This window comes from Gymnoscopelus microlampas (assembly GCF_963454915.1).
Source record: "Gymnoscopelus microlampas genome assembly, chromosome: 9".
NCBI lineage: Eukaryota > Metazoa > Chordata > Actinopteri > Myctophiformes > Myctophidae > Gymnoscopelus > Gymnoscopelus microlampas.
The window spans coordinates 18,379,925-18,402,857 of NC_139946.1; the positions used below are offsets into that span (position 1 = coordinate 18,379,925).

The window sequence follows — 22,933 nt, forward strand, 5'->3', positions numbered from 1 at the left end:
CCCGCTGAAAACAGACCGCGGCTCGTGATTGGCCGCCCGGGAGGCGCTTGCCACCGCTGATTGGCCGGGATGGCCGTCCGTCACGGATGTGACCGGAGCTTAGCCTCAGCGCGCGAAAACTGCTGCTCTCGTGTGGGCACGGTTCACTTCCGAGAATTTGGCGCGAGATTATGTAAATACGAGGGTTACTACGCTACAAGGCCGCGTCATGCCGAAAGCGGTGACCTATCGGATTGAGTTACTGACGACTTCCATTCATGTTGCAGTTTTTCTTCTGTTTTCTGGAAATGTCGTTGGGAGAAATGAAATACCAAAATAGTTGGTATTCTAGGTTAACGATGGGTTTTATTACGCCGACATCAACTTACTGTGTACCGACATTCGTGTACACAGTAAGCAAAACAGCGCCCCTTAGAGTCACAGAATTCGCTGGGTCACTAAATGCACTGTTACACAATGAATGAACTACAGCCAGGGATATCTTGGTAAACAATCAAACGGTTTGTACTGTCGTCATGAGAGTCTATACTCTGGATCGCTCATTCACGTTATGAAATGTGATTACAAAAACACGTTTCCTTCACAGGTTATATTTAAGACTGATTAACTGTTTTAATAGATATGTGACAATCTTCTTGCATAACTTTGCTGATTAATGTTGTACTGCTGCAGTCAGAGTGACCTCAGTTTGGCGGGAGATTTTGTTTGGCAGCCTGGCTGGGTAAACGTCAACTCTCTGACTCACGTCAGAACACTGCGGGATCTGATAATGGGACTCTGTGTGTGCGCGCGCGTGTGTGTGTGCGTGTGTGTGTGTGTGTGTGTGTGTGTGTGTGTGTGTGTGTGTGTGTGTGTGAGAGTGAGTACAAGACAAAGTTGACAAGTACGTTTCGAAACGTTTTGTAAACACATAAACCTGCATCATAACAGTCTGTGTGCTTGCTAGTAATGATTGAGTGACCTGCTGAGGTCCCTTGAGGTCACAGTCACATAGTGCATTTAGTGCTGTGGTTCTTAAACATTTTCATGTCAAGGACCCCCAAATTGATGCAGACATGTAGGCCCACCATGTATGTGCCATAGAAAAGAATAGATTTTGATAATTATTTTGAAAAATAGCTAAAATAGCAGATCTACAAGTTCACAAAGCGTTGAATCACGATGTGTTAGCTTGTAGATCAACTTTGTGACACCGTTACAACAAAGTAAAAAATAGTGCTTATAAAGTGGTTAATCAGACTAATTGATTTTTTTGTTGATACAAAAACAAATGTTGGATTTTTCCCCATCGATTCGTTGATGATATATACGTTTCTATTAATTAAAATGGATAATCCCGAAGAAGATAATCGACAGTTGCAACCCTAGAATAAAGTAGAAGTTGTAGTGTGTGTGGATGGTGGTCTCTACTCTAAAGCCACAACTGTTTACAGGCAGTCTTCCTCCACCCTGTGGTGAAAGAGCATATTGACAAAACAATTCTAATTCAAAACATTAAAGGTAGGGTAAGTGATATTCCTTTGTTAAAAAGTAAGTGTTAAAATAACTGGTATAGTAATCATTTCTATAGAGTGTTTGTTCAGTAACAGGAGTCTCCATGTCTCTCCAGCTCTTTAATAAACAGAAAATGCATTTTCAGGTCAGGATACCAGGCCCATGTGCAAGTATATCAACAGTAAAACCTGTCTTCTCCACAGGTAATGATGATACAAGATATTTTAACACACAGGCTCACAGAATAGGAGAACATGAGGTATCCAGCATTTTAAGTCATGACATCATAGTATAAGAAGCTTAATTAATAATAATAATAATAATACATACATACAATTTATATAGCACTTTTCTAAATACTGAAAGTACTTAAACAGAAACAAAATAAAAACAACTTTATTAGGAGAAAACTAGTTAAAAACCAAATTAGCCCATTCAATCCGGGAAAGCATCTGTGTCATTTTAGAGTTTAACTATGTAAAGCAACATACGTTTTTCAGAAAACTATTAGGATTTTGAAGGCATTTGTAGAATGGGCCACAGTGACAGGTCTACATGGGCTATCGTAGTGCTGCTGCTCCTTCACGTGAAAAGGAAGGAGCCAGAAGAGGAGGTGGTACAGGCATCCCTAAGGGCACCCCCCCAGGGACGTTTCCCAGGAACACCCATCTGGGAAGAGGCCACGTGGCAGACCGACGTCCAGATGGGGGGGATTACATCTCCACGCTGGCCTCGGAACGCCTCGGGATCCCCCAGTTTAGATTTGGCTAATGTGGCCCGGGAAAAGGGTGTAAGTAGGGTGAAGTCTGGGATTCTCTGCTGGAACTGTCACCTCTGTGACCCGACTCCGGATAAGTGGTAGAAGATGGATGGATATCGTTGCTGTCGGGCAGAAACCTCTAATCTCCACATTCTAACTTTTTGTGTTTTTTCATAAATGAACACCCTACTTCATACCTCATACTACAGCGTCACACGAAAGTATCAAAAGTAGCAGATCCACAAGCTCGAAACTCTTGTAGCTCTGCTACTTTTGCTATTTTTTAATTTGAATCCTGAAAAGTAACAGTATTGGACATAATATGAGGTTTCCACCCGACAGAGACGATAAATCATATATTTTGTGTCCCAGAAAAAAAGAAGAAACAAAACATTTGAGCATCCTTAAGGATATACTTTACGCATAAAGGTTAACTATGATAAAGGTTTGAAATTAAGTCGAACTGGGCTGGACCTAGTATCGTCGTAGGAAGCTTCCGGTGCGGACGTGGTTGAACCCAGCTGCTGCCTCTCAGGGCCTGAACACAACTCTGAACCCAGCGAGGCCGTCAGGAAATGGATCCGACAGGCCAGGTCATCCAGGAAGTCCTGCTGCTGTGCGGCGATGGCCTGTGCCAGGACGGCAGGCAGAGACTGCACGCCCGCCAGGACGGAGTCCAGCTTGTTCTCCAGAGCTGCGACCCTCCTGTCCAGCTCCTCGCTTCGCCGCTGGAGCTCGGACACCAGTTCATACATCATGTTCTGGGTCTGACGTTATACCAATGAAAAATAGAAAAATCTGTTCACCGCATGAACCCTAGCATCCCTATTCTGGGGTGAACATTTGGCAAACGCATTGACAAAGCGTCACAATCCGACACGTTGTGAGCTTGTTGATCGGCTATTTTCAGCAAAAAAAGATTTGGTGTCAGGGGAAAAAAGGTGCACACCAAGTATAGAGCATTTTGTGGTTCCACAGATAGAAAGCCCATTAATGTTTCCCATAGAGATTTCCGAAAATCTTTATATTCATTATTGTAAGCCTGGAACCAAGCCATCCAGGCTCCTGGTGAAACATGACCATAAAATAATTGATTCTGTGTCAAAAAATATTTGAAAACCGCAAATAAATGGTATTTATTAAATATAGTATATAATATAATTAAATATTCAAATATTCTTTGACACAGAATAAAATGTGTTATGGTCATGATTCACCTGGATGGCTTGGTTCCAGGCTTGAATTAATTAATATAAATATTTTCGGAAATCTCTATGGGAAATTTTTATTGGCTTTCTATCTGTGGAACCACAAAATGGCCACCACTGCTATGCTCTAGAGAGCCTTGGGGACCCGGTCAACTATGTATATAGTATATACATAGTTGACCGGGGTCCCCAAGGCTGTGTGTGTAAAGATACATTTTAACAGCGATGATACGCATCACGATACATGGTTGACGATACGATACATGGACGATATTGGTTCATTCATGGCGACACGATACGATTCAATGATTTAAAATCGATACAGTAACTATTTAGCAAAAAAATCTGTGTGGATAGTGCAGGTTTTTTAATAGATACAAATAGGTAAACACAGTGATTCTCTGGCAAATATATGGACATTGTATTTGAACACATAATGTACAAACCCGCGCCTTGACATGAACAAAGAGATTACACACATTTATCGATAAACCAAGTGTAGTGGTATGGAATGGAAAAGTAATTAAACCCGTCTTTCTCTTTTTTCTTCTTAAAATTGCCAAATACAACACACAAGTACTTAGTATCGATAAAATCGATTATTTGCATTGCAGAACGATTCGATACGATACAAAGTCAAACGATACGATATTTTGCTGTTTGCATATCGATATAGTAGATCGCTGAAAATTCAAAACGATTTTTCGATGCAGTTACTGTATCGTTACACCTGTCTAGTATATACGGTTTAATAGGTTAAGCGCGGTATCTGTGTTTGCAGCATGCTGTGGTACTTTTAACCACTTAAACCATATACTTCGATCCCCTCTCGTTTGTGTGACGCTGTAGTATGATGAAGTAGGGCATTCATTTACGAAAAAACTATACAAATATGGAGATAAAAGGTTTCTGCCCGACAGCGACGTTATAATAAACATAATAATATACAAACCGTTGCAAGGTCAGCAACTGTGTTGGCCTGGTCAGTTAGTTTCCTCTGCTCCATTTTAACTCTTCTTAGTCTGGGAGAAAATGTTACATTTACAACCATAGATAGGATGGAAATGATGTGAAGCAGCTGTTCCCAGCTATTCTGGGACCAGAGAGCTTTGCACTGACTTTGAAGTCAGAACCTAAATCTTTCAAGACAAAATACTCTTCTATTAAATCATCTCTGTCGGGTGGAAACCTCATGTCCAAAATTGTAACTTTTAAGGATTAAATAAAAAAAATAGCAAAAGTAGAAGATCCACAAGTTCTAAACGCGCAACGAGCTCGTGGATCTACTACTTTTGATGCCCTTGTGTGACTGTAGTCTGATCAAGTAGGGCGTTAATTTATGAACACAAAAAGTTAAAATATGGAGATAAAAGGTTTCTGCCCGACAGCGACAAAATCATGTTTATGACTCCATGCACTTACTGGTGGATGGCTTGCAGGAACTTGCGCTGGTGGTTGCGGACAGTGCCGTGGTCCACCTTACTGACCAGCCTGGTGTTTTTGTAAATGAGCCACGTCTCTCTGAGCACATTGGCTGCTGTGTTCTTCACCTGAGAGGACAGAAATATTCACGCTGGAGACTTAGGCAGTAATTTCATGGATGAAAACTGTGACCAAGTCCTAATGTGCGATTTGTGAAACAGTGTGAAAGGAGTGAGAACTTTAATTCATGAGTAATTGATTACAGTCAGCTGATTATAAAACTGTAGCTTTAATCCTTTTTAAGTTCTGTTATAATTAATTAACAAATACGGATACCTGTGTAGGCCACAGGTATCCCTATGGTCACATCAATCATTGGATTACTCACAAATATGTTCAACAGGGGGAACAACGAAAAGGTCTCGTACTTATGTGTACTGTGTTTATGTCAAGGACCCCCAAATTGATATGTACTTGGACAAGGACCCCCCCTCCATCTGAAAAGAGTGTGTGCCAGGGACCCCCAGAAAAGAAGATTTGCGTTAAAAAAAAGAAATTTTCGAAATGGTCTTAAATATTTCCCCCTTTTTTGAAGTTCATAACACATTGTGATGCCATGCGTTGTAAGCTTGTAGATTGTCTATTTTTGAATAGCCTAAGTATAAAGGTTAAAGTGGCTAAAGTGGTTGTGATGCTATATTAGAACCCCTCCAAGGACCCTTCCCACTTTGAGAACCCCTGGTGTACCATAATGATTGATGAGTGACCTTTTTATACAGCTGAGTATCCATCATGAAGTTGTGGACGTGCTTCTCAGCTCTGGTGAGCTCTGACTTCCTGGCCACCACGGCGACCACTAAGGCTGTGCAGCCAGCCCCCTGAAAAATGTAATCACAGTCTGAATCACAATTAGAATGATCATGTACAAGACATGGACAAAGAAGGGTTGTCTTAGTGGCATTGTGTAGAAACATAAGGACAATATACACACTAGTACATGATGAGACATAAGGCACTGTTTCTCAAAGTGGGGTTCAGGGACCACCAGTGTTCCAAATGGACCTTTTACAGGCCTGACTCTGAGAGTAATGATGGTGGATGACTGGCCGTCGTGCTACCTTTAGGTCTGTGGTTCTCAAACATTTTCACGCCAATTAACCCATTAAGACCTGGGGCGATTCTTAATGTCTAAATCCTTTTTTGATTTTTTTGGGAGAAAAAAAAAAGAAGAAAAAAAAGCAGATCTACAAGCTCATACACGCTTGTATATCTGCTATTTTTGAATAGCCAAAGAAATCTAAAGTGAGACAGCGTTCCAGGTCTTAATGGGTAAAGAACCCCCAAATTGATATGGATTTGGCCGCGTACACTCATCTGAAAATGTTTTGTGCCAGTGGCCCCCAGAAGAGAAGATTTTTTATTTTTTATTCTAAATTATTCAAATGTTTCCAAAAGAATAGCAGATGTACAAGCTCTATTCAACGCCATAACCCTAACCCATCAAGACAACATACTAGGATCATGTTCAGGGGGGGGTACTTCAAGCTGCCTCGCACTAAGGAAACATGAGATAGACTATTGAGCTATGGGTCACATGGCACGACCTACTCCTATAGCAAGGGGTAGAAGCCACAGCATAAACAAAATATAACAAATATTCTTGTGATGCCATGATGTTCGTGAATGCCTGCAAAGTGCTCAGTAGACAATACTGTATCATTCAGTACATGGTTTGAAGTCTCACCATGATTCCAGTCAGGAGGCAAACACCTTTTCCGCAGTAGGTGTAAGGGACCATGTCTCCGTACCCGATGGACAGGAAGGTGATGGATATGAGCCACATGGCACCCAGAAACGTATTGGTACTGGGCACATCCTGGGAGTCATGGTACCTGATGACACATGATGCATAACACTATCACCACCACTCAGGGGCGTAGCCACGGGTGGGCCTGAATGCTGGTCCACCCAATCGATTTTGTTCGTGCGCGCACACGGGCCGGGACGCATGCACGCACACATGCACGCGTGCCCACCCGTTCCTGCCCAGGCCCAGCCTATTCCAGCGTTCTGGCTACGCCACTGCCACCACTGCATTCAAATGAATTACCCAAACTTAATACTTTATCCAACAATTCCCTCATTGTTGTGTTTTATTGTTTTATTTAGCCGCTGTCTGTTGTCTTTGATTGCCACTTTACTTTCAGCATTGTATGCGAAAATTTGTGCTGGCCTTGGAACACCTCAGGATCCCCAGTTATACGTAGCTAATGTGGCAGCCTGGCAGGGATTCTCTAATCTGTACTAGAACTATTACCTCCTAGCCTGGCTCCAGCCCCTGAATCGATGGACTGAAACGAAATAAAATTTTAAAAAAAATTCAGGCTGAGTGTCAGGCTAGTTACCTACGTGATAAGCGGCGTGACCCAATTCTGAATAAGAAAGTAAGTAAGAAAGAAAGAAAGAAAGAGGGAAAGAAAGAAAGAAAGAAAGAAAGAACGAAAGAAAGGAAGGGAGGGAGGGAGGTGGGTAGGTAGGTAGGCAGGTAACCTTGTGTACCTGTCACACGCACGCACGGTCCACGCGGCTATGACCCAACAGGACACGCTGAAGACCAGCAGCACGGTGCCGGGGCAGATGGTCATCACAGTCTTCATGACGAAGCGCGTGTCGAAGCTGATCTTGTTGAGTGCCCCGATGCTGCGGGACGAGGTGTCCGTGAACAGCTTGCTGTGGAGCAGCATCACCCGGCCTATCAGGTACAGACGCAGGAACATGGGCACGGACAGGACCAGGTCCACGTCCGAGTCGTCCGTCATGGCCGCCTCCACCGGCGTGTCGGAGAGGGTCAGCCGGTGGGCGGTCCAGGGGAACTCGTACCAACCCGGGACGGGATGGACGGCGCAGACCAGGAGCTCCAGCGCCACAGCCAGGATCCGTTTGTAGGTCATGGCTATCCTCCAGTCGTCAGCCCCGTTGTCCACCATGAAGAGCTGTGGAAGAGAAACCTCTTATCTCCATATTTGAACTTTTTGACAGTTAGGAACAAACTGGACCCGTACGAGTCTGTAACCCCCCCGAGTTAAATTAATTTTACAATGTAGATTGGAGTCCCAGAGAAACAAGTCATGTCTGTGGCCTATATATATACATCCGTATGACTCAAAATGTGGGCAAAGCTTCAGCCAATCTGAACCCCATTGACTTTCATTATTAAATTGAAAGTTAAATATTTCTAAAAGTATAAACAACATGGCTGAAAGAAATGTGCGGAGGTACTTCTGTGGCCTAACTGTCACTGTGAACAAGAAATGGGGCGCTGATCTGACCAGCAGTTTTTGGACTTTAGACTTGGACCATAGTGTACCTGTATCTCCCTGGCATGGTACATGACAACGAGCCCCAGCAGGACAGCCGTAGAGCCAGACATGAGACACTTCATGACCAGTGAACACACCGATTCCTGTAAATGATGGACATACTGTAGTGTAACACACCATGAGTGTGATTAAAGACAAATGTGTACACCGCTCACAATGTAGCATCACAATCATTTGAACCATTCTGTCCATTCATACCTTGGCTATTAAAAAATAGCAGATATACAAGCTCACAGAGCATCACTTCGTGCCACGCTGTGAGCTTGCTTGTACATCTGCTATTTTTTAAATGTTTTGAACAATATCGAAAGTGTTTGGAAAATGTTGAATAATTTTTATAATTCTTTAACACAAATCTTCTCTTCTGGGGGGGGGGGGGGCCCTGTCACTAAACCTTTTCAGATGGGTGGTCCGCGGTCAAATACACAGGGTCCTCCTTGACAGGAAAAAAGTTTGAGAACCACTGTAAATCTAAACAGCATTACCTTAGTGTAAACCCCCCTTGACAGTTCTGTCTCGATCACCATGATGATGATGCCGAACATTCCGCAGATCAAGGCGTAGTCGCTCAGCCGCTTGCGCTTCATGTACAGAGCTCTGCGCAGGCCCAGCCTGTAACTGATGTCCTTGGTCTTCTTCCTCTGCGGTGCGTTGGCTTCCCCCTCCCTGGAGGCGTTGTCACTGTTGGCCTTGTTGCTGGAACCGTCCTCTCGGATGGCTCTGGAAATGACATCCTCCAGGATGGCACTGTGGAGCATCTGCAGAGAAGAAGGGCGGTCCGAATCGAGCTCTGAAAGGCTGGCTCTTAAAGTGTAGTCATGGCTGCTCAGCGGTCTCACCGCGTCCCCGTTGTTGTTGACAAGGTCGCTGTTGTCGACGGTGCCTGACGACGGTGGAGTACACCTGGAGATGAACGCTTTGGATCCACTGTGGTGGGCCTCCTTCGTCTGTCAAAGCAGGTCAACAACATCATAGGTCAGTGATGAGTCAACACATAATGTAATCTAAACCAGGGGTCTTCAACGTTTTTCAGGCCAAGGAACCCTTAGCTGAGAGAGAGATGAGGCTGGGACCCCCACTACAAAATAGGCTATGGTTAAATGTATGTTTTCAGACATTTAACGACTTAAACCCTCAATACTTTGTAAACTTGGCCTTTGGCTCAGTACTTGGTCTGCTCTTTTTTCCTGTACACCAAACCTCTTCGTGGATAATAGCCAATCTACAAGCTGACAACGCGTCATGAGCTTGTAGATCTGCTATATTCGGCTAATGTTCCAACCCAGAATAGGTATGCTCTATTAATGTAAAAATAAAAAAATAAAGTCCCTATCACACAAAGATTTGGCGGCCCCCCTGCAGTATCTCTGAAGACAACCTAAGGGTCCCGGAACCCCTGTTGAAGACCCCTGATCTAAACAGGTTATAAATAAAAAATATAGGGAGAATCAATTCAAATATCGTTTTCCTGTGTGTTCTCCTTGCTGGTGTGACTTTTGAGGAATCCTAATGTTTCCACCAGTCACCATGGGAAACCTCATGGTCTCCGTGTGGGAAATCAAACATCCACCTCTAAGCCAAAGGAGAGCGTCTTGGTCTTCATGTGTGGTTAAATGCGACACTTGGAAGTTACCCAATCAAAAAACAGTTTACCTGATCTTGTCCTTGGCTGTCATAGAAGGACTTAAAATCTTTGTCAGCGATAAGCGTGGGCTGACTCATCAAAGTATACTCAGAGTGACACTGATGATGACACTTGAGGACAACCGAGGAACGATCGAGAATAGAGGAACCTCCCGGACACGTGCAGGTTTGATCCCCACTAAGCTGCCAGGGTGCGTCTGTCTGTGGAGGATGCTGAACTAAAAGGGGTTGCTTCCCACAAAACCATGCATTGCACCGATGCTGTGCTTCTACAGCATCGGTTTGGTCCTGAGGCTTTGACCAAGACAAGCCTTGCTTTGCCTCAGAAAAAACGACAGAATTGACAGGTATGTTGATGAGCTCTGGAGAATTTGGTGAGCTGCAGTGACAGTCCCTGACTTTAAAATGCTGAAAAAGCTGCGTTGGGCCATCATCTCCTTTGCTGTCCGGGGACATTAAGCTTCCCCGCGGGTGGTAAGAAGCTGCGTAACGATCGTCTTGGTTTGTTTGCTGCGGCAAATTCTGACCTGCTGAGATTATGGAGTTCTGAGAGTGTGGCTGTGGCTGTGAGTGCAGAGCGGATGAAAGATCGCGACTCCAAGGAAAACTGGAGATGCGGTCTGGGAACGTGGCCTGTGTGGTCGACCGTGGCTGGAAACTAGAGGGCTCAGAGTTGTGGAGGCAATCATGGGCGGGACAATCACATCTGCCGGGGTGGTTTGAATGTCCCAAAACGCTCCCATAGCCCTCTGCTGATGGCAAACGTCCTAGGCCGCTGTTAACCTGGCTATAAAGCACAAGCAAGTCTTGAGAGCTCAGCTGCGATGAGGTTGTGCTGTAGCTTTTCAGCGATGAGGGCTTAGATGAAATTCTGTTGTTTCTCCCGGCAGACGAAACGCAACAAAGACTAAGTCCTTGCTGGGGGGTCGAGGGTTCCAGGGAGGTTCCGGGGTATCGATAACGCATGGCCTCAGGAGTTTTTGTGGGAGGAGAGGGACCTACTGGGTTGTAGCGGTCGTGGTCCCCATCGTGGCCGACGTCGCCCGCCGAGTCGATACGCCGCGTGGCATTGGTTGGTTTGACCAGGATCAGCCTCATGGTGGCACCGTAGAGCTGCAATTAACACACAGTGTTTTAATACAGTGGTTCTCAAACTTTTTAGCTCAAGACTTAATAGCAGATCTACAAGCGCACAACATGCCGCTTCGCGCTGCGTTGTGCATTTACTCGCAACCCATAAAGATTGGTCCACAGTGAAACAGTGTTTTTATACACTGTCCTGCATAGTTTTCTGTTTCAGAAAAGTGAGGTAAGATTGCAAATAAAATATATACATTTTACTTTTTCAATTTCAATCACATATCAGTGGAAGCATGCACATACACACTTATATGTATTGATGTCTTTTTGTGAAATTAAAACCAGTTGACACATAACACAATAAAATCCACAGATAATTTATCTCTGAGCATATAAACGTCGGGTTCATTTGGTTACAGGTTTAGAGAAAAGGGAGTGCATTTAGTTTATCTTGGTCTCTGTGTCCAGCTGCAGGTGAATGAACATGCTTCTGTCATAAACAGATGACCCCCTCAGCCCCTGATGTTATAGATTAGAATACTAATGCATGCCAGAATATTTTCACAGCCACTATATGCTGTCCATTTCTTTTACTGTAGAAATAACTGCAGTAATTACTGTTACTATAGTAAAACATACTGTTACTGTATTAATAACTGTAGTAATTACTGTTTCTGTAATAATGAACACTAATGTTTTTTTTAAGAGGTGTTTTTTTTAGGTGTATCAGTGTGTTTCTTAAATACGTCTCCTTATGAATAGTCACTGTCAACAACACCCTCAATACTGTATTACTGTGCTCTCTAAGCCAATGGCTCCCAAACTTTTTAGCTCAAGACCCAAAAGACAAATTAGCTGTTTGTCCGGGATCCAGTGAAAGTGAAAACAGATCTACAAGCTCACAACGCATCGCTTCACACCGCGTTGCGAGCTTGCAGATCTGCTATTTCACTACACATTTGTTTTCTGATTTAGGGAATTTTGTTGATTATTTTTTATTTTATTCATGAAATTCTTTTTGAAAAATGTTTGAATTTGTTTTCAACTCGTGAAAATGTGTGAAATGTAATAGAAATCTTTAGAAAATCTTTTAAAATAATGAATCACAAAATTTGGGAAACAAAAAATAAAGGGATATTCACTCGCAACCTGCGAAAATGAATCTGCGACCCACAAATGGGTCCTGTTTGGGAAACACTTAATACATGCATTTAGGAGTGATCAGCAGAAAATATTTTTTGATTAGCCTACATTTGCATCATTTATCATGTAAGAATGTACTGACACAAAAATGTGAATGCTCATCTTTGTTTTTTTGACTATTGAGTAAACATATTTGACCATTTCAAGAGGTATTTTGGGGGTATCTCATCACAGACTTGTGATGAGTATTTGCCATAATTATTTTTACCCAATTACCACATTTGACCATAATTTGATTACTCAATTATGAACATACCGGTAATTGTTCATTACAGATACTGTGCTGCTGTTCGTCTGCTGAGTGATGTCACTAAATGTTGTTCTTGAACCGTAGCATAATTTTTCGGACCTTTTCTTATTTTTTAACTAACTAATTTTCAAACAAACAATTGCAAAACAAGAACACAAAAATGTATTAATGTAGCTACAATATTCTTACCTTTTTTCTTTCTTTTTACCAAACTTGAAGAAGTGGTCAGCTACTATAAAACAGGAAGTGGTGTCAGCCAGAGGAGAGGATTAAAGTGTTGAAAGGAGACTGTGGTGCTGCTGGACATGATGACTTGGTGCTGGACTGGAGGGGGGCCCCCTCCGGACCCCCCCCCCCCGCCTTCCGCCCCTGCATTTAGAGGAGGAGCTGAGCTGATTAGAATTCAAAGACTGACGAAGAAAGAAAAGAGGCAGCTGCCAGCCGACCGGGCGGCAGCCTTTAAAGGCAGACATCGTTGCTGTCAGGCAGAAACCTTGTATCTCCATAATTTCACTTTTTGTGTAAATTAACTCCCTACTTGATCATACTACATCATCACAAAATAGGTGTGAAGCGACACGTTTTGAGCTTGTAGATCTGCTACTTTTTATATTTTTGAATTTGAATCCTGAAAAGTAACAGTTTTGGACATAATGAGGTTTCCATCCGACAGAGACGACATGCAAATAGGACATGGAGGGGCGGGAGGGGTCAAAGCATCAGGGTGCAGATGCAAGAGGAGAAATAAAATGGAAAGTAACTAAGTACATTTACTCAAGTACTGCGCTTACAAGTAGATACAATTTTGAGGTACTTTCACTTTACTTGAGTGTGTCCATTTTTTTTAATGCTTTAAACTTCTACTCCGCTACATTTAACCGGCAAATAGTGTTACTTTTTACTCCGTTACAATCATTTGACCGCTTTGGTTACTATAGTTACTATGTAGATTTATATCATTAATACAAAACATACAATAACCAATTAATCCCTAATTTTACACTTTATCTATTTGAAAATAGCCGATCTACAAGTTCTTGTTTTACTCCAGTCAAATTTTGAATACAGACCCAGAGTACTTCTTCCACCACTGGGGGTGAAAAAAGAGAAAAGAAACAGGTTGTGACAGCAGACCTGATTACTGAGGAGGAAGATCAGACACATGGTCTGAAAGAGAGAGCTCTGTAAATAGAAGATGAGGATGGTGATAGGTGGGTTGGTGAGTGTGTGTGTGTGTGTGGGGGGGGGGGGGGGGGGGGGGGGCGTAGGTCTCTCTCTCAACGCAGAGCTGTAGATGAAGAGGTTGGAGGAACTTGTCATTGATGCTCTGTAGTTCAAAGGCCTCCTCAGACCCTCTTATCTGCTCCGACACAACACACCTGCTGGACAAAAGTGACCTTTTAATTTATATTTTTAAACCTCTGAGGCCCTGAAATGAATCCAGTGTAAAGCCTTAATATGACTTCAATCAGTGGCAGTCACACAACGGGACTTCCTCTGGAAAGATTTGACCAGGAACAAAAACACATCACTTACACATAGGGTGGGTGACCATATATTCAGCCCCTCAAACCGGGACCCTTAAATCAATGTGCACGTTCGTCGTGCATGTGCACGCCCACAATCATGCATAGCATACGAACCATAGGTAAATAGGTATTACATATTGTACAGGCAACGACTGATAGACAAACATCAGCATCAGTGTTGAATTCAGACACGCAATGCATTTTGTTCATGTTTCCTGATTGGTTAGGTGAGCATGTTTACATGAAAGGACCATGATAAACGTCTATGCAACCACTGAAAACAACTATGAAACACTGGATCAGGACCCATTCTTTTGTCGCGGACACATCTTGGTGGGTCGAGTAAACATCCTTTTATTTTTCATTTCCTGCATTTGTTTTTTTTATTATTTAAAATATATTTTCTAAAGAATTCCCTTCAGAACATCTAATTTACATGAATTAAAAACAAATTCAAACATTTTTCTAATTAATTTCATTAATAAAAAACAAGGAAAATCAAAGAAGTTCCATTCATTATAGATGAAAAAATATTTTTAAGAATTAGTGAAAATCTTAAAATCTTGTAGATCGGCCCAGGGATCTTTTAGGTCCCAGGGAGACCTCAAATGTCTCTTTTTGTGTCTCGAGCTAAAAGGTTTGGGAGCCACTGGGCTAAAGTACATCCCAGGTCCTCCTCTGTCCTGCTGGCAGCAGACAGACTTACAAATCCCCCAGGCTGCTGGCTCAGCAGGTGTCTGTCAGAGTGAGTGTGTGTGTGTGTGTGTGTGTGTGTGTGTGTGTGTGTGTGTGTGTGTGTGTGTGTGTGTGTGAGAGAGAGAGAGAATGTTGCTGTGCTGGAGAAAACCTTTGTGACCCAACCAGTGGTGGAAAGTAACTAAGTACATTTAGTTAAGTAATGTACTTAAGTAAAATTTTGAGGTACTTTTATTTTACTGGAGCATTCACATTTTTTTTATCGTCACTAATTACTGGACTCTCTTTCTTTGGCGTTTCGCCCAGGTGGATGTGGTTATATGCCTAACCCTAACCTCACAAACACTATGCCTAACCCCAATCTGGGAACCAATTCGGTAAAAGAAATGAGAATTTTGTATCATTTTTTCTCATTGTTTTTGCCTCTGGGGCAGAGTTATGAGGCCACCGACCCTCTTTAAATCGATCACTTTTTATAAATGATTAAATTGAATAGTTCTATTAACTGTTGCATCCCTGCTATTGAGCTGTCTGGTGGGATCACCAGAGGAAGGGAAGGGTAGGCGTTTAACAAACACAAATGGAGTCATTTTGCTCATCAGCAGTGAATTTCACAGATGGTTTATTATTGTTTCTGCCATTTCATTGGTTCTTCTGTCAGTTGATATGGTTTAATATCTACCTAGTACCTATGCAATTCAATCCATCCCAAATAGCAGAGTTATGGATCAGTGGCGCCTACTGTCCTTCAAGTCAGAATTGGATAATAATAATTATTAATGGTAAAAATTGCAAGGCTGCAACCCAACTCATAAAAGGCCATCATCAACCTTAACCACTTCAGCACTATTTAAAAAATAATTGCAAAAATCGTAAATAAAACATCACAAAAAAATAACAAATTAAAACAAATTGGCAATTGTTTTGAAAATAGCCAATCTATATAATAAGCTCATGACGTAAAGATGTTAAATGTAATATGATTCTAGAATGTGACGAATCACATCACAATGTGTGCACCAGAATGGGAAACTATAATTATTTTGTCCAGCAATTAGAGAGGCTGCTGGTAAATCTGCAAATCTGACAGCAACATTCACTACTCCACCAACTACCTAGACCAGGGGTCTTCAAGGTTTTTCAGGCCAAGGACCCCGAGGGGTCCCGGACCCCCTGTTGAAGACCCCTAATCTAGACCTTGATGTTACGCTATGAATTCAAAATGGTGGTTGGCCAAATATGCACATAGGAGGACAATTTACATTTACATTTGATGTGAAGATTTCCCACCCTGAGTGATATTAAAGATGCTGTTGTTTATATGTTTTTGTTAAAGTGATAAAAAGCTCTATATCCTGATAAGAGTGTTCGGTATAACAGGGGTCTATCCAGCTTTTTAGTAAGCAGACTACAGTTTCAGGTCAGGAAACCAATGTCATCCAATCAGCAGAGAGAACTCATAAGGGATACATGATAAACAAGTGAAATTGGAAGTGATGAAACAAATACATGAGCAGGCAAAATTGGACCTGGAACACTATAAAATTAAAGCTTGAAGAAATAGATTCTCTCGCCTCCTGATTGGATAAAATGAGTGTCCCCATGTGAACATTTATTTAATGTTTACTAAAGAGCTGGAGACAGGACCCTGCTTACTGAACAAACACTCTATACAGCAATGATTACTATCAAAATATAGAGCTTTAGCCTTTAAACAAAACAAAAAATATATATGTTTTTGTTTTAACCAAAAAATATCACTTAAATCCCAGCATCCGTATTGTGGGGAAAGCTTTCGCAGAAAATAGCGGCAAGCTCACAACGCATCATGAAATCTGTTCAATTTGGGGGGGGGGATCCTATTTTAAGTATTTATACCCATTGTTAATTTAACAAGGTTTGTATAATCAACTACAATAACAACAATAATAACAAAATGGCATTTTGAGTTCACTTTAATTTAGCAGTTAATGTTGTGTTCGCTCATTGTTTCAATCTGGTGGCTTCTCTGTTGCTGGTTTCTTTCTTGGACACTTTTCTCTCTAGTTCATACCTGCATGTTTGTTGACATGTTCTCACTGTGAATGATGTTGTACACTCATACATGCAAAGATTAAGTCTTCATAAGTTCACAAATTGTATTCTAATCTCTCTCAAATCTCCAAATCCAGCCCGCTTCCATGTTAATATATATGGAATCCGCTCATATCCCGATTGTGAGATTCTGTGTGTTTTATAATTGTACTTGTTGTAAGTAGCTCTGGGTCAGAGACTCTGCCAACAGGCTCTGTGCATAACTGCTTCATGTGTTTCCGGTTCAAATTTGGTGCCGAGCCAATCAAATGAAAGCTAAGAGAAACTGAACTGACAAGAAACGGGTATGCCAACTTCTGGAAACCTGGTACTACACTTATGCACAGAGCCTATTATCTAAAATGTAAATAGCAAATACCTTAAAGTCTCCTATTCAAATATTTAAAAATATATACTTGTATGTAAAAAATAAAACAGAAAAGAAAAAGAACGTGATGCCAATAGTGGGGTTGTGAACTTCAATAAATTACTTTAATCTCAAAACATCTGGCTCCACACCTCCCCTGAAGGGCCCAAAATAAATCATGTATAAATGAAACTCGGATTCCTCATCGCAGGGGCTTGCAAACACACATCATCAAAGTCAACAGGGACCTGAGACCGGCTGTGTGGGGGGGGCGGGGGGGTCCTCACTAAAACCTTGAATCAAACACAAAGTTCAAGTTCAAAACTGAGCCCTACTAGGCATCTGAGATTGTTCCCTCTCTGAGTGGGGCGGCGTGTGAGGGCTTTCATGAGCAACAATTTCATATTAGGGTGAGTTGTTATTAACGTAGCGATTTCCATGATAAGGCCCCAATGTGCATACAGGTAGACCGTTTTGTTATTTGAAATGGAGCTCGGGAGGGGTGGGGGTGTGTGAGGGGTGCTGTTCACTTGGTGTTGTAGGTGGCAAAACGCTGGTTGAGGGGGTTCTCTGGGGATTTCATCCATTCTTTCTTAAGCATCTGCTTGAGCTGCGACAGCCGCATGCCGGGGTTCTCCATCTTGATGCGGGGCATGTTGAGCTCCTCCCAAGCATTGTAGGCTGCTTTCATCCTGCGCTCCGGGTGCCGGTCAAGGTCTTCAGGACCCGTGCTGGGGGGAGGTATGGTTATCATTAGGACGGTTACTATACTACTACTCTTATCAATACTGATTATTGGTCTGGTACTTTAATTCAATACTATTATTGGTTCTTTTCTGAACAAATGTTACCTGGCCGTTATGTTTCTATGTTTTCCAAGCAAATTCAGTTTACAGTTGCAACAATATCTATTGCAAGTACATATTAACCTACAATATGTACTGGTGGAGAACGTAAATACGCCACCAAATGACATCACCCAAAAAACATGTTATTTCTAAAACTGGTATGCTCATTCTGCAGCGCTACATGTCTGCAATTGCAATATTTCAAAACGTCACTGTCTTGTGTTTGTTTCAGGGCCCGACATATGCCTGATTTTAGAGACTTTTAGCCCACCTATTACCAACGTTTTGGCTGATATTTTGTCAAAACATGCAACATTTTCTAATCGATTTGCAAAACTTTGATTTTATAAGTTTCTATTTGAGAACATTTGACTTATAAACAAACAAATAAAAAATGAACACAAAACTTTTTGAAAGATAAAAAAACAAATCAACTAAAATCTTCTTACAAACTGAGCGGGAAAATGAGCAAGCTGCCTCACAAACTGCCTACAGCCGGCGATGGGTGTGGGATCAGCATCCTTTCATAGAAAATTATGGCATTTTGTGCAGAAAACACTGTGAAAACGTTCACAGTGTGAACAGCCCCTAAAAGATGCCGCCTCAAACCTTAGAGGATGCTTCTGTGCACACAGTGGACATTGACAATTACCTGAGGACAGAGATGGCGTCCTCTATCGTTCTGGCCTCGATTGTGCCCTCGTCAGGGACAATCCGGTTGACGTTCTCTTCCAGAGGAGTGTCCAGGTGGCTTGGCTCTGTGGAGGGAAAAAAAATAGCGCCACGTATAAATATCTCTATATGTGTGAGAATATGTGCAGTCTTGATATGCAAAATGGCATGTGTCTGCGTATGCATGGTATGTGTTTAAATATACCATGTAGCTGGGCTTGAGACTCTCTAATAGAATCTCTGTGCACTCTCATACTTAAATTAACAGGACTTTACAGTGTAGAGATTAGGGTCCCAAAGATAAAAATGGGGGTCTGTGGCCTAATGTATATCGTCTCTGTCAGGTGGAAACCACATTGTCCCAAAAGAAATACACAAAAAGTTAAAATATGGAGATAGGAAGTTTCTGCCCCGACAGCAACGATATCAAATTGGGGGTCCTTGAAATTAAAAAAGCTTGACAATCACTGGTTTAGCAGAAGCTGTACCTTTCGGTTTGGCCTCTGTCGTCGTGTCCTGCTGCTGCTCGTCACGTAGCGTCTCCTCGATCTGTGCCCGGGTCACTTTACCAAGAGCAATCTCCTTGATGGGTCTGGCCCTGAGCGCCGCACTCTCCTCGTCCAGGAGTCTCTGGTTCTCCTTCTTCCTCTCCAAAGCTTCTAACCTCTTCTTCTCTTTGTCATCCTAGAAAAGGGCAAAGTATGTTTTTTATCTTTACATTGTCCTCTGGATGGGCTTAAAAAACAGTTGTTTCCACAACAACCCAGAGTGGAGTTTATGTAACAGCGATTGGTTGGCTCAGGAAAAAAACAAAACCCTCTTAGATTTTGAGTAGCCCATTATTTATTTTTAAGCCTTCTCCCAATTTAGTCCTTCTGCCAATTAACACCCCCAGCTAAATTTGTTAATACAGCATCACAATCATTTTAAAGACTTTATCCATATTTTATACTTTGGCTAATCAAAAATAGCAGATATACAAGCTCACAGCACGTCACTTTGTGCCACGCTGCAAGCTTGTACATCTGCTATTTTTGTACATTTTTTAAACATCTTTAAAGTGTTTGGAATTTTTTTCTTACACAAATCATCTCTTCCAGGTGGTCCCTGGCACAAAACATTTTCAGACGGGCGGTCCGCAGTCAAATTAATATAAATCAATTTGGGGGTCCTTGATGTGAAAATGTTTTGAGAAGAACCACTGGTTCATCATACCTTCCTCTGCTCCTTCTTCAGGACATGCTTGTCGTTCTCCTCCCACAGAGCGTCTTCTAGCTCCTTCTTCTTCTTGGCGTCGGCCACAGCCTTGGCCTCCGCCTTGCGGGCTTTGGCTGTGACCGCCTTGGAGTTCTCACCCTGGAACTTCTTGGGCATTCCTCCTCTGGCCACGTCTCAGCTGAGATGAACAACAAATATAGGGCTGGTGTCACCAACAATCATGACATTTTACTTGCACAAAAACAAATTTCGCCCACGGTTTTATACCTGTAAACCTGCGATCTGACAATAAAGATGATTCTGATTCTATGGTTGACCAGAGTCACTAGCGTCTTTTCAGATATTTGCATTTAAATCAACAACAAATACATTTTACAATTCTGTTTGGCTTTTAGGCTTAAAATGAACAGCGAAGATATGTCAAATGAAATAAATATACAAAGAATTGACTGACATATTTAATAACTACAGACTATACTTGTATAATTGTATAATTGTGATCATGATTTCAAATAATTGAGATCAGGCGATTATGTAATATGTTTTACAGGCCTAACGGTGAATAAACAAGCAATACATTTGAAAATTTGGAGCATGATCCAGTGTGCAAATTTTATTCTCATTAAATAAGTAGTATTGCAACTAATTACTACTCTCATTAAGTAAGCAGTTTTTAACTAAATAATACTCTCAGTAAATAAGTAGTTTTGAAACTAAATACTACACTCATTATGTAAGTAGTTTTGTAACTAAATGCTACTCTCATTATATAAGTAGTGTTGTAACTAATTACAACTCTCATTGAATAAGTAGTTTTGTAACTAAATAATACTCTCAGTAAATAAGTAGTTTTGAAACTAAATACTACTCTCATTATATAAGAAGTTTTGAAACGAATTACTACTCTCATTGAATAAGTAGTTTAACTAAATACTTCTCTCATTAAATAAGTAGTTTTGTAACAGTAGCATTGAACAGGTTCATTATGTTCCACTCATTCATTCTCTCTTTACAATGCACTAGCAAACCAGCTAACATGCTAGTAGGCATTAGCCTGTTAGCTACATAAACAACGTTGTCTTAGTTTTTTTAATTCTCAAACCAACTCGCCGTCTGATATTTTCAACTTCGCTGTGACTGAATTATGGGAGAATTGTTCGGTATCCATATATATGAGAAAGTCTAAATGTATAAGTCAATGAGAAAGGAAACAATAGTCATACCTAAATGACAAAATATTGTTGTTTCGAAGAGGCATCTGGCCACCCCCTCTTTAAAAGTGAGGCGCACTCTGGTGACGTACTGTATATCAGTGTTGCCAGATTCTGCGAGAGAAATAAGTAACCAGGTCTAGGAAAACAAGCCCAAAAGAAGCGACTAGGCTACGGCTATTTGAAAATAGCCGATCTACACGCTCACAACGCGTCACCAATTGAGGTTGTAAAGCTTGTAGATCTGCTATTTTCTTTTAAATAAAGTAAAAATCTTGGGGAAAAACATTGTTTAAACATTTTAACAACACAAAGTATTTTTAGATGGGGGTCTGTGGACAAATACATATTAATTTGGGGGTCCATGACATGAAAATGTTTGAGAACCACTGGTTTAAACAGCATTAGGAAACAAGCCCAAATAAGCAACTACACTTTAGAAACTAAAAAAACGATATTTACAACAAGCAACTTACCAGAAAAACAACCCCAAAGTGGCTTATAATAAGCGGACTTGGCAACGCTGCTATCTATCAGCAGCAGTGTTTCCGAAACGTAGGATTGCGACCCGTTTTGGATCGTGGTCTGGTTTTATGGGTCGCGAGTAAATATTTCGTTTTTTCCCCCTTTCTTTCCTTCATTCATTGATTGATTGATTGATTGATTCATTTCATTCAATTCTATTTATTTTTTATTCCTTTGGGAAGCCCTGCAATAAGGGATCATAAAACTAAAAAGATATTAAACATAACTTGATTCTATTCAAATGAAATAAAGTAAGGGATATACAACTATAATAATGAATGTATTTAGGAGAGAAATTGACCAACAAGTTATAGTAAACTTCGTAAACCTAAAAGTGAAATAGCCTACTGATATTTCCTCTCAAATGAGTGGCTTCATCATTGATCCCCAGATTTGTACACAGTAAAATGTAACTTTGAATGGACTGGTCAAGTTTTACACTTCCATTTTTACACTAAAGTTTGTTTTACTGCACATGAAAAGAATGTAATGCGGTATTAGTGTTGGGAAGTGAAAATTATAACTTGAAGAAATGTACAGGGTCAAAAATGAACATAACTTAAAGCTGCACTATGTAACTTTCCTCTTCTACCCAGGATTTGAACCTGGTTTCCTGCGCAAGAGCTGATATTTTTACCATTGAGCTAATAGAGCCTGCCTGCTTGCTCAGGGGATAAATTGAATCTTGACCATCAGGTCAAAATTTGTGTCAGATCATGTCTAGGTGAGACATGACCTTTGACACGATCTAAATGTCTCAATAGAATAGCAGGGAGACAAAATACAACCACCCCAATTGTATAAGTTATATTGTATTAACATACTCTACCATACAGATTGGACACAATTACAGTTTATTAATTTAAAAGAAGTTACATAGTGAGGCTTTAAGAACTTACCCTTGTAATTGGCCCTTGTAATGTGATATAGTCAACATAAAGACAACAAATAAAGGTTATTAAATACCTGGAGAAATGAACCCTGTATTGAAAACTCATTCATTGTGCAGTCCTGTTTATCATGCATTACCAATTAAGTCATAAGACAGCTATGTTCTTAATTAATACAAGTTATCTTTTGATGGATAATCTTTAATGACAAACATCAAATAGCTCTTGGCAACTTCAATAATTTTCTTTTCTACAGATAAATATTTACTGAGGATGAATACTTTTGTATTATTAGCTTGGGATTATAGTATAGGACAAACATCAGATGAATACTGATAGGTCTAAACAACTATCTATTTTATTGTGTATTGATTCTCCCTCTTAATACAATGTCAGCTTTTTAACTTGAGAACCAGTCTGTGTCTGTTTGATTCCGTCTCATTTTTACTCTGGGTTTTCATCT

General features: G+C 41.1%; 2 protein-coding genes across 3 annotated transcripts; both read right to left on the reverse strand.

Moving 5' to 3' along the window:
* Window positions 1-1,722: 1,722 nt before the first annotated feature.
* kcnn1b (potassium intermediate/small conductance calcium-activated channel, subfamily N, member 1b) lies at window positions 1,723-12,752 on the reverse strand. Of its 2 annotated transcripts, XM_084066938.1 has the most exons (10): window positions 12,631-12,752; window positions 10,911-11,021; window positions 8,750-9,211; window positions 8,252-8,347; window positions 7,444-7,877; window positions 6,629-6,776; window positions 5,652-5,762; window positions 4,885-5,012; window positions 4,415-4,484; window positions 1,723-3,021 (listed from the first exon to the last, which is right to left on the reverse strand). In XM_084066938.1, exons 2-10 carry the CDS (start codon window positions 11,004-11,006, stop codon window positions 2,689-2,691), a joined length of 1,878 nt encoding a protein of 625 aa, XP_083923064.1. In that variant the 5' UTR covers window positions 11,007-11,021; window positions 12,631-12,752; the 3' UTR covers window positions 1,723-2,688. The 2 variants fall into 2 exon arrangements, with proteins under 2 accessions (XP_083923064.1, XP_083923065.1); XM_084066939.1 differs by lacking the exons at window positions 10,911-11,021; window positions 12,631-12,752 and adding an exon at window positions 9,918-9,933.
* Window positions 12,753-15,265: 2,513 nt separating this feature from the next.
* On the reverse strand, window positions 15,266-21,138 carry ccdc124 (coiled-coil domain containing 124). Its single transcript, XM_084066719.1, has 5 exons — window positions 21,068-21,138; window positions 19,842-20,022; window positions 19,115-19,310; window positions 18,607-18,712; window positions 15,266-17,837 (listed from the first exon to the last, which is right to left on the reverse strand). The coding sequence occupies exons 2-5, from the start codon at window positions 19,998-20,000 to the stop codon at window positions 17,633-17,635; spliced, it is 666 nt and encodes a 221-aa protein (XP_083922845.1). The 5' UTR covers window positions 20,001-20,022; window positions 21,068-21,138; the 3' UTR covers window positions 15,266-17,632.
* Between the last annotated feature and the right edge of the window lie 1,795 nt (window positions 21,139-22,933).

What these genes read in the sequence shown, in the direction of transcription:
- kcnn1b (XM_084066938.1), bottom strand. Translation starts at nt 11,006, where the DNA reads ATGAGGCTGATCCTGGTCAAACCAACCAATGCCACGCGGCGTATCGAC. An exon ending in ACCACGACCGCTACAACCCA is followed by an intron (nt 9,212 to 10,910) that starts GTAGGTCCCTCT and finishes CTGCTTTGACAG; the next exon opens with ACGAAGGAGGCCCACCACAG. An exon ending in CAGTTGCTGACCTTGCAACG is followed by an intron (nt 3,022 to 4,414) that starts GTTTGTATATTA and finishes GTATAACGTCAG; the next exon opens with ACCCAGAACATGATGTATGA.
- ccdc124 (XM_084066719.1), bottom strand. Translation starts at nt 20,000, where the DNA reads ATGCCCAAGAAGTTCCAGGGTGAGAACTCCAAGGCGGTCACAGCCAAA. An exon ending in TGAAGAAGGAGCAGAGGAAG is followed by an intron (nt 19,311 to 19,841) that starts GTATGATGAACC and finishes GCCCTTTTCTAG; the next exon opens with GATGACAAAGAGAAGAAGAG. An exon ending in GACGCCATCTCTGTCCTCAG is followed by an intron (nt 17,838 to 18,606) that starts GTAATTGTCAAT and finishes ACCTCCCCCCAG; the next exon opens with CACGGGTCCTGAAGACCTTG.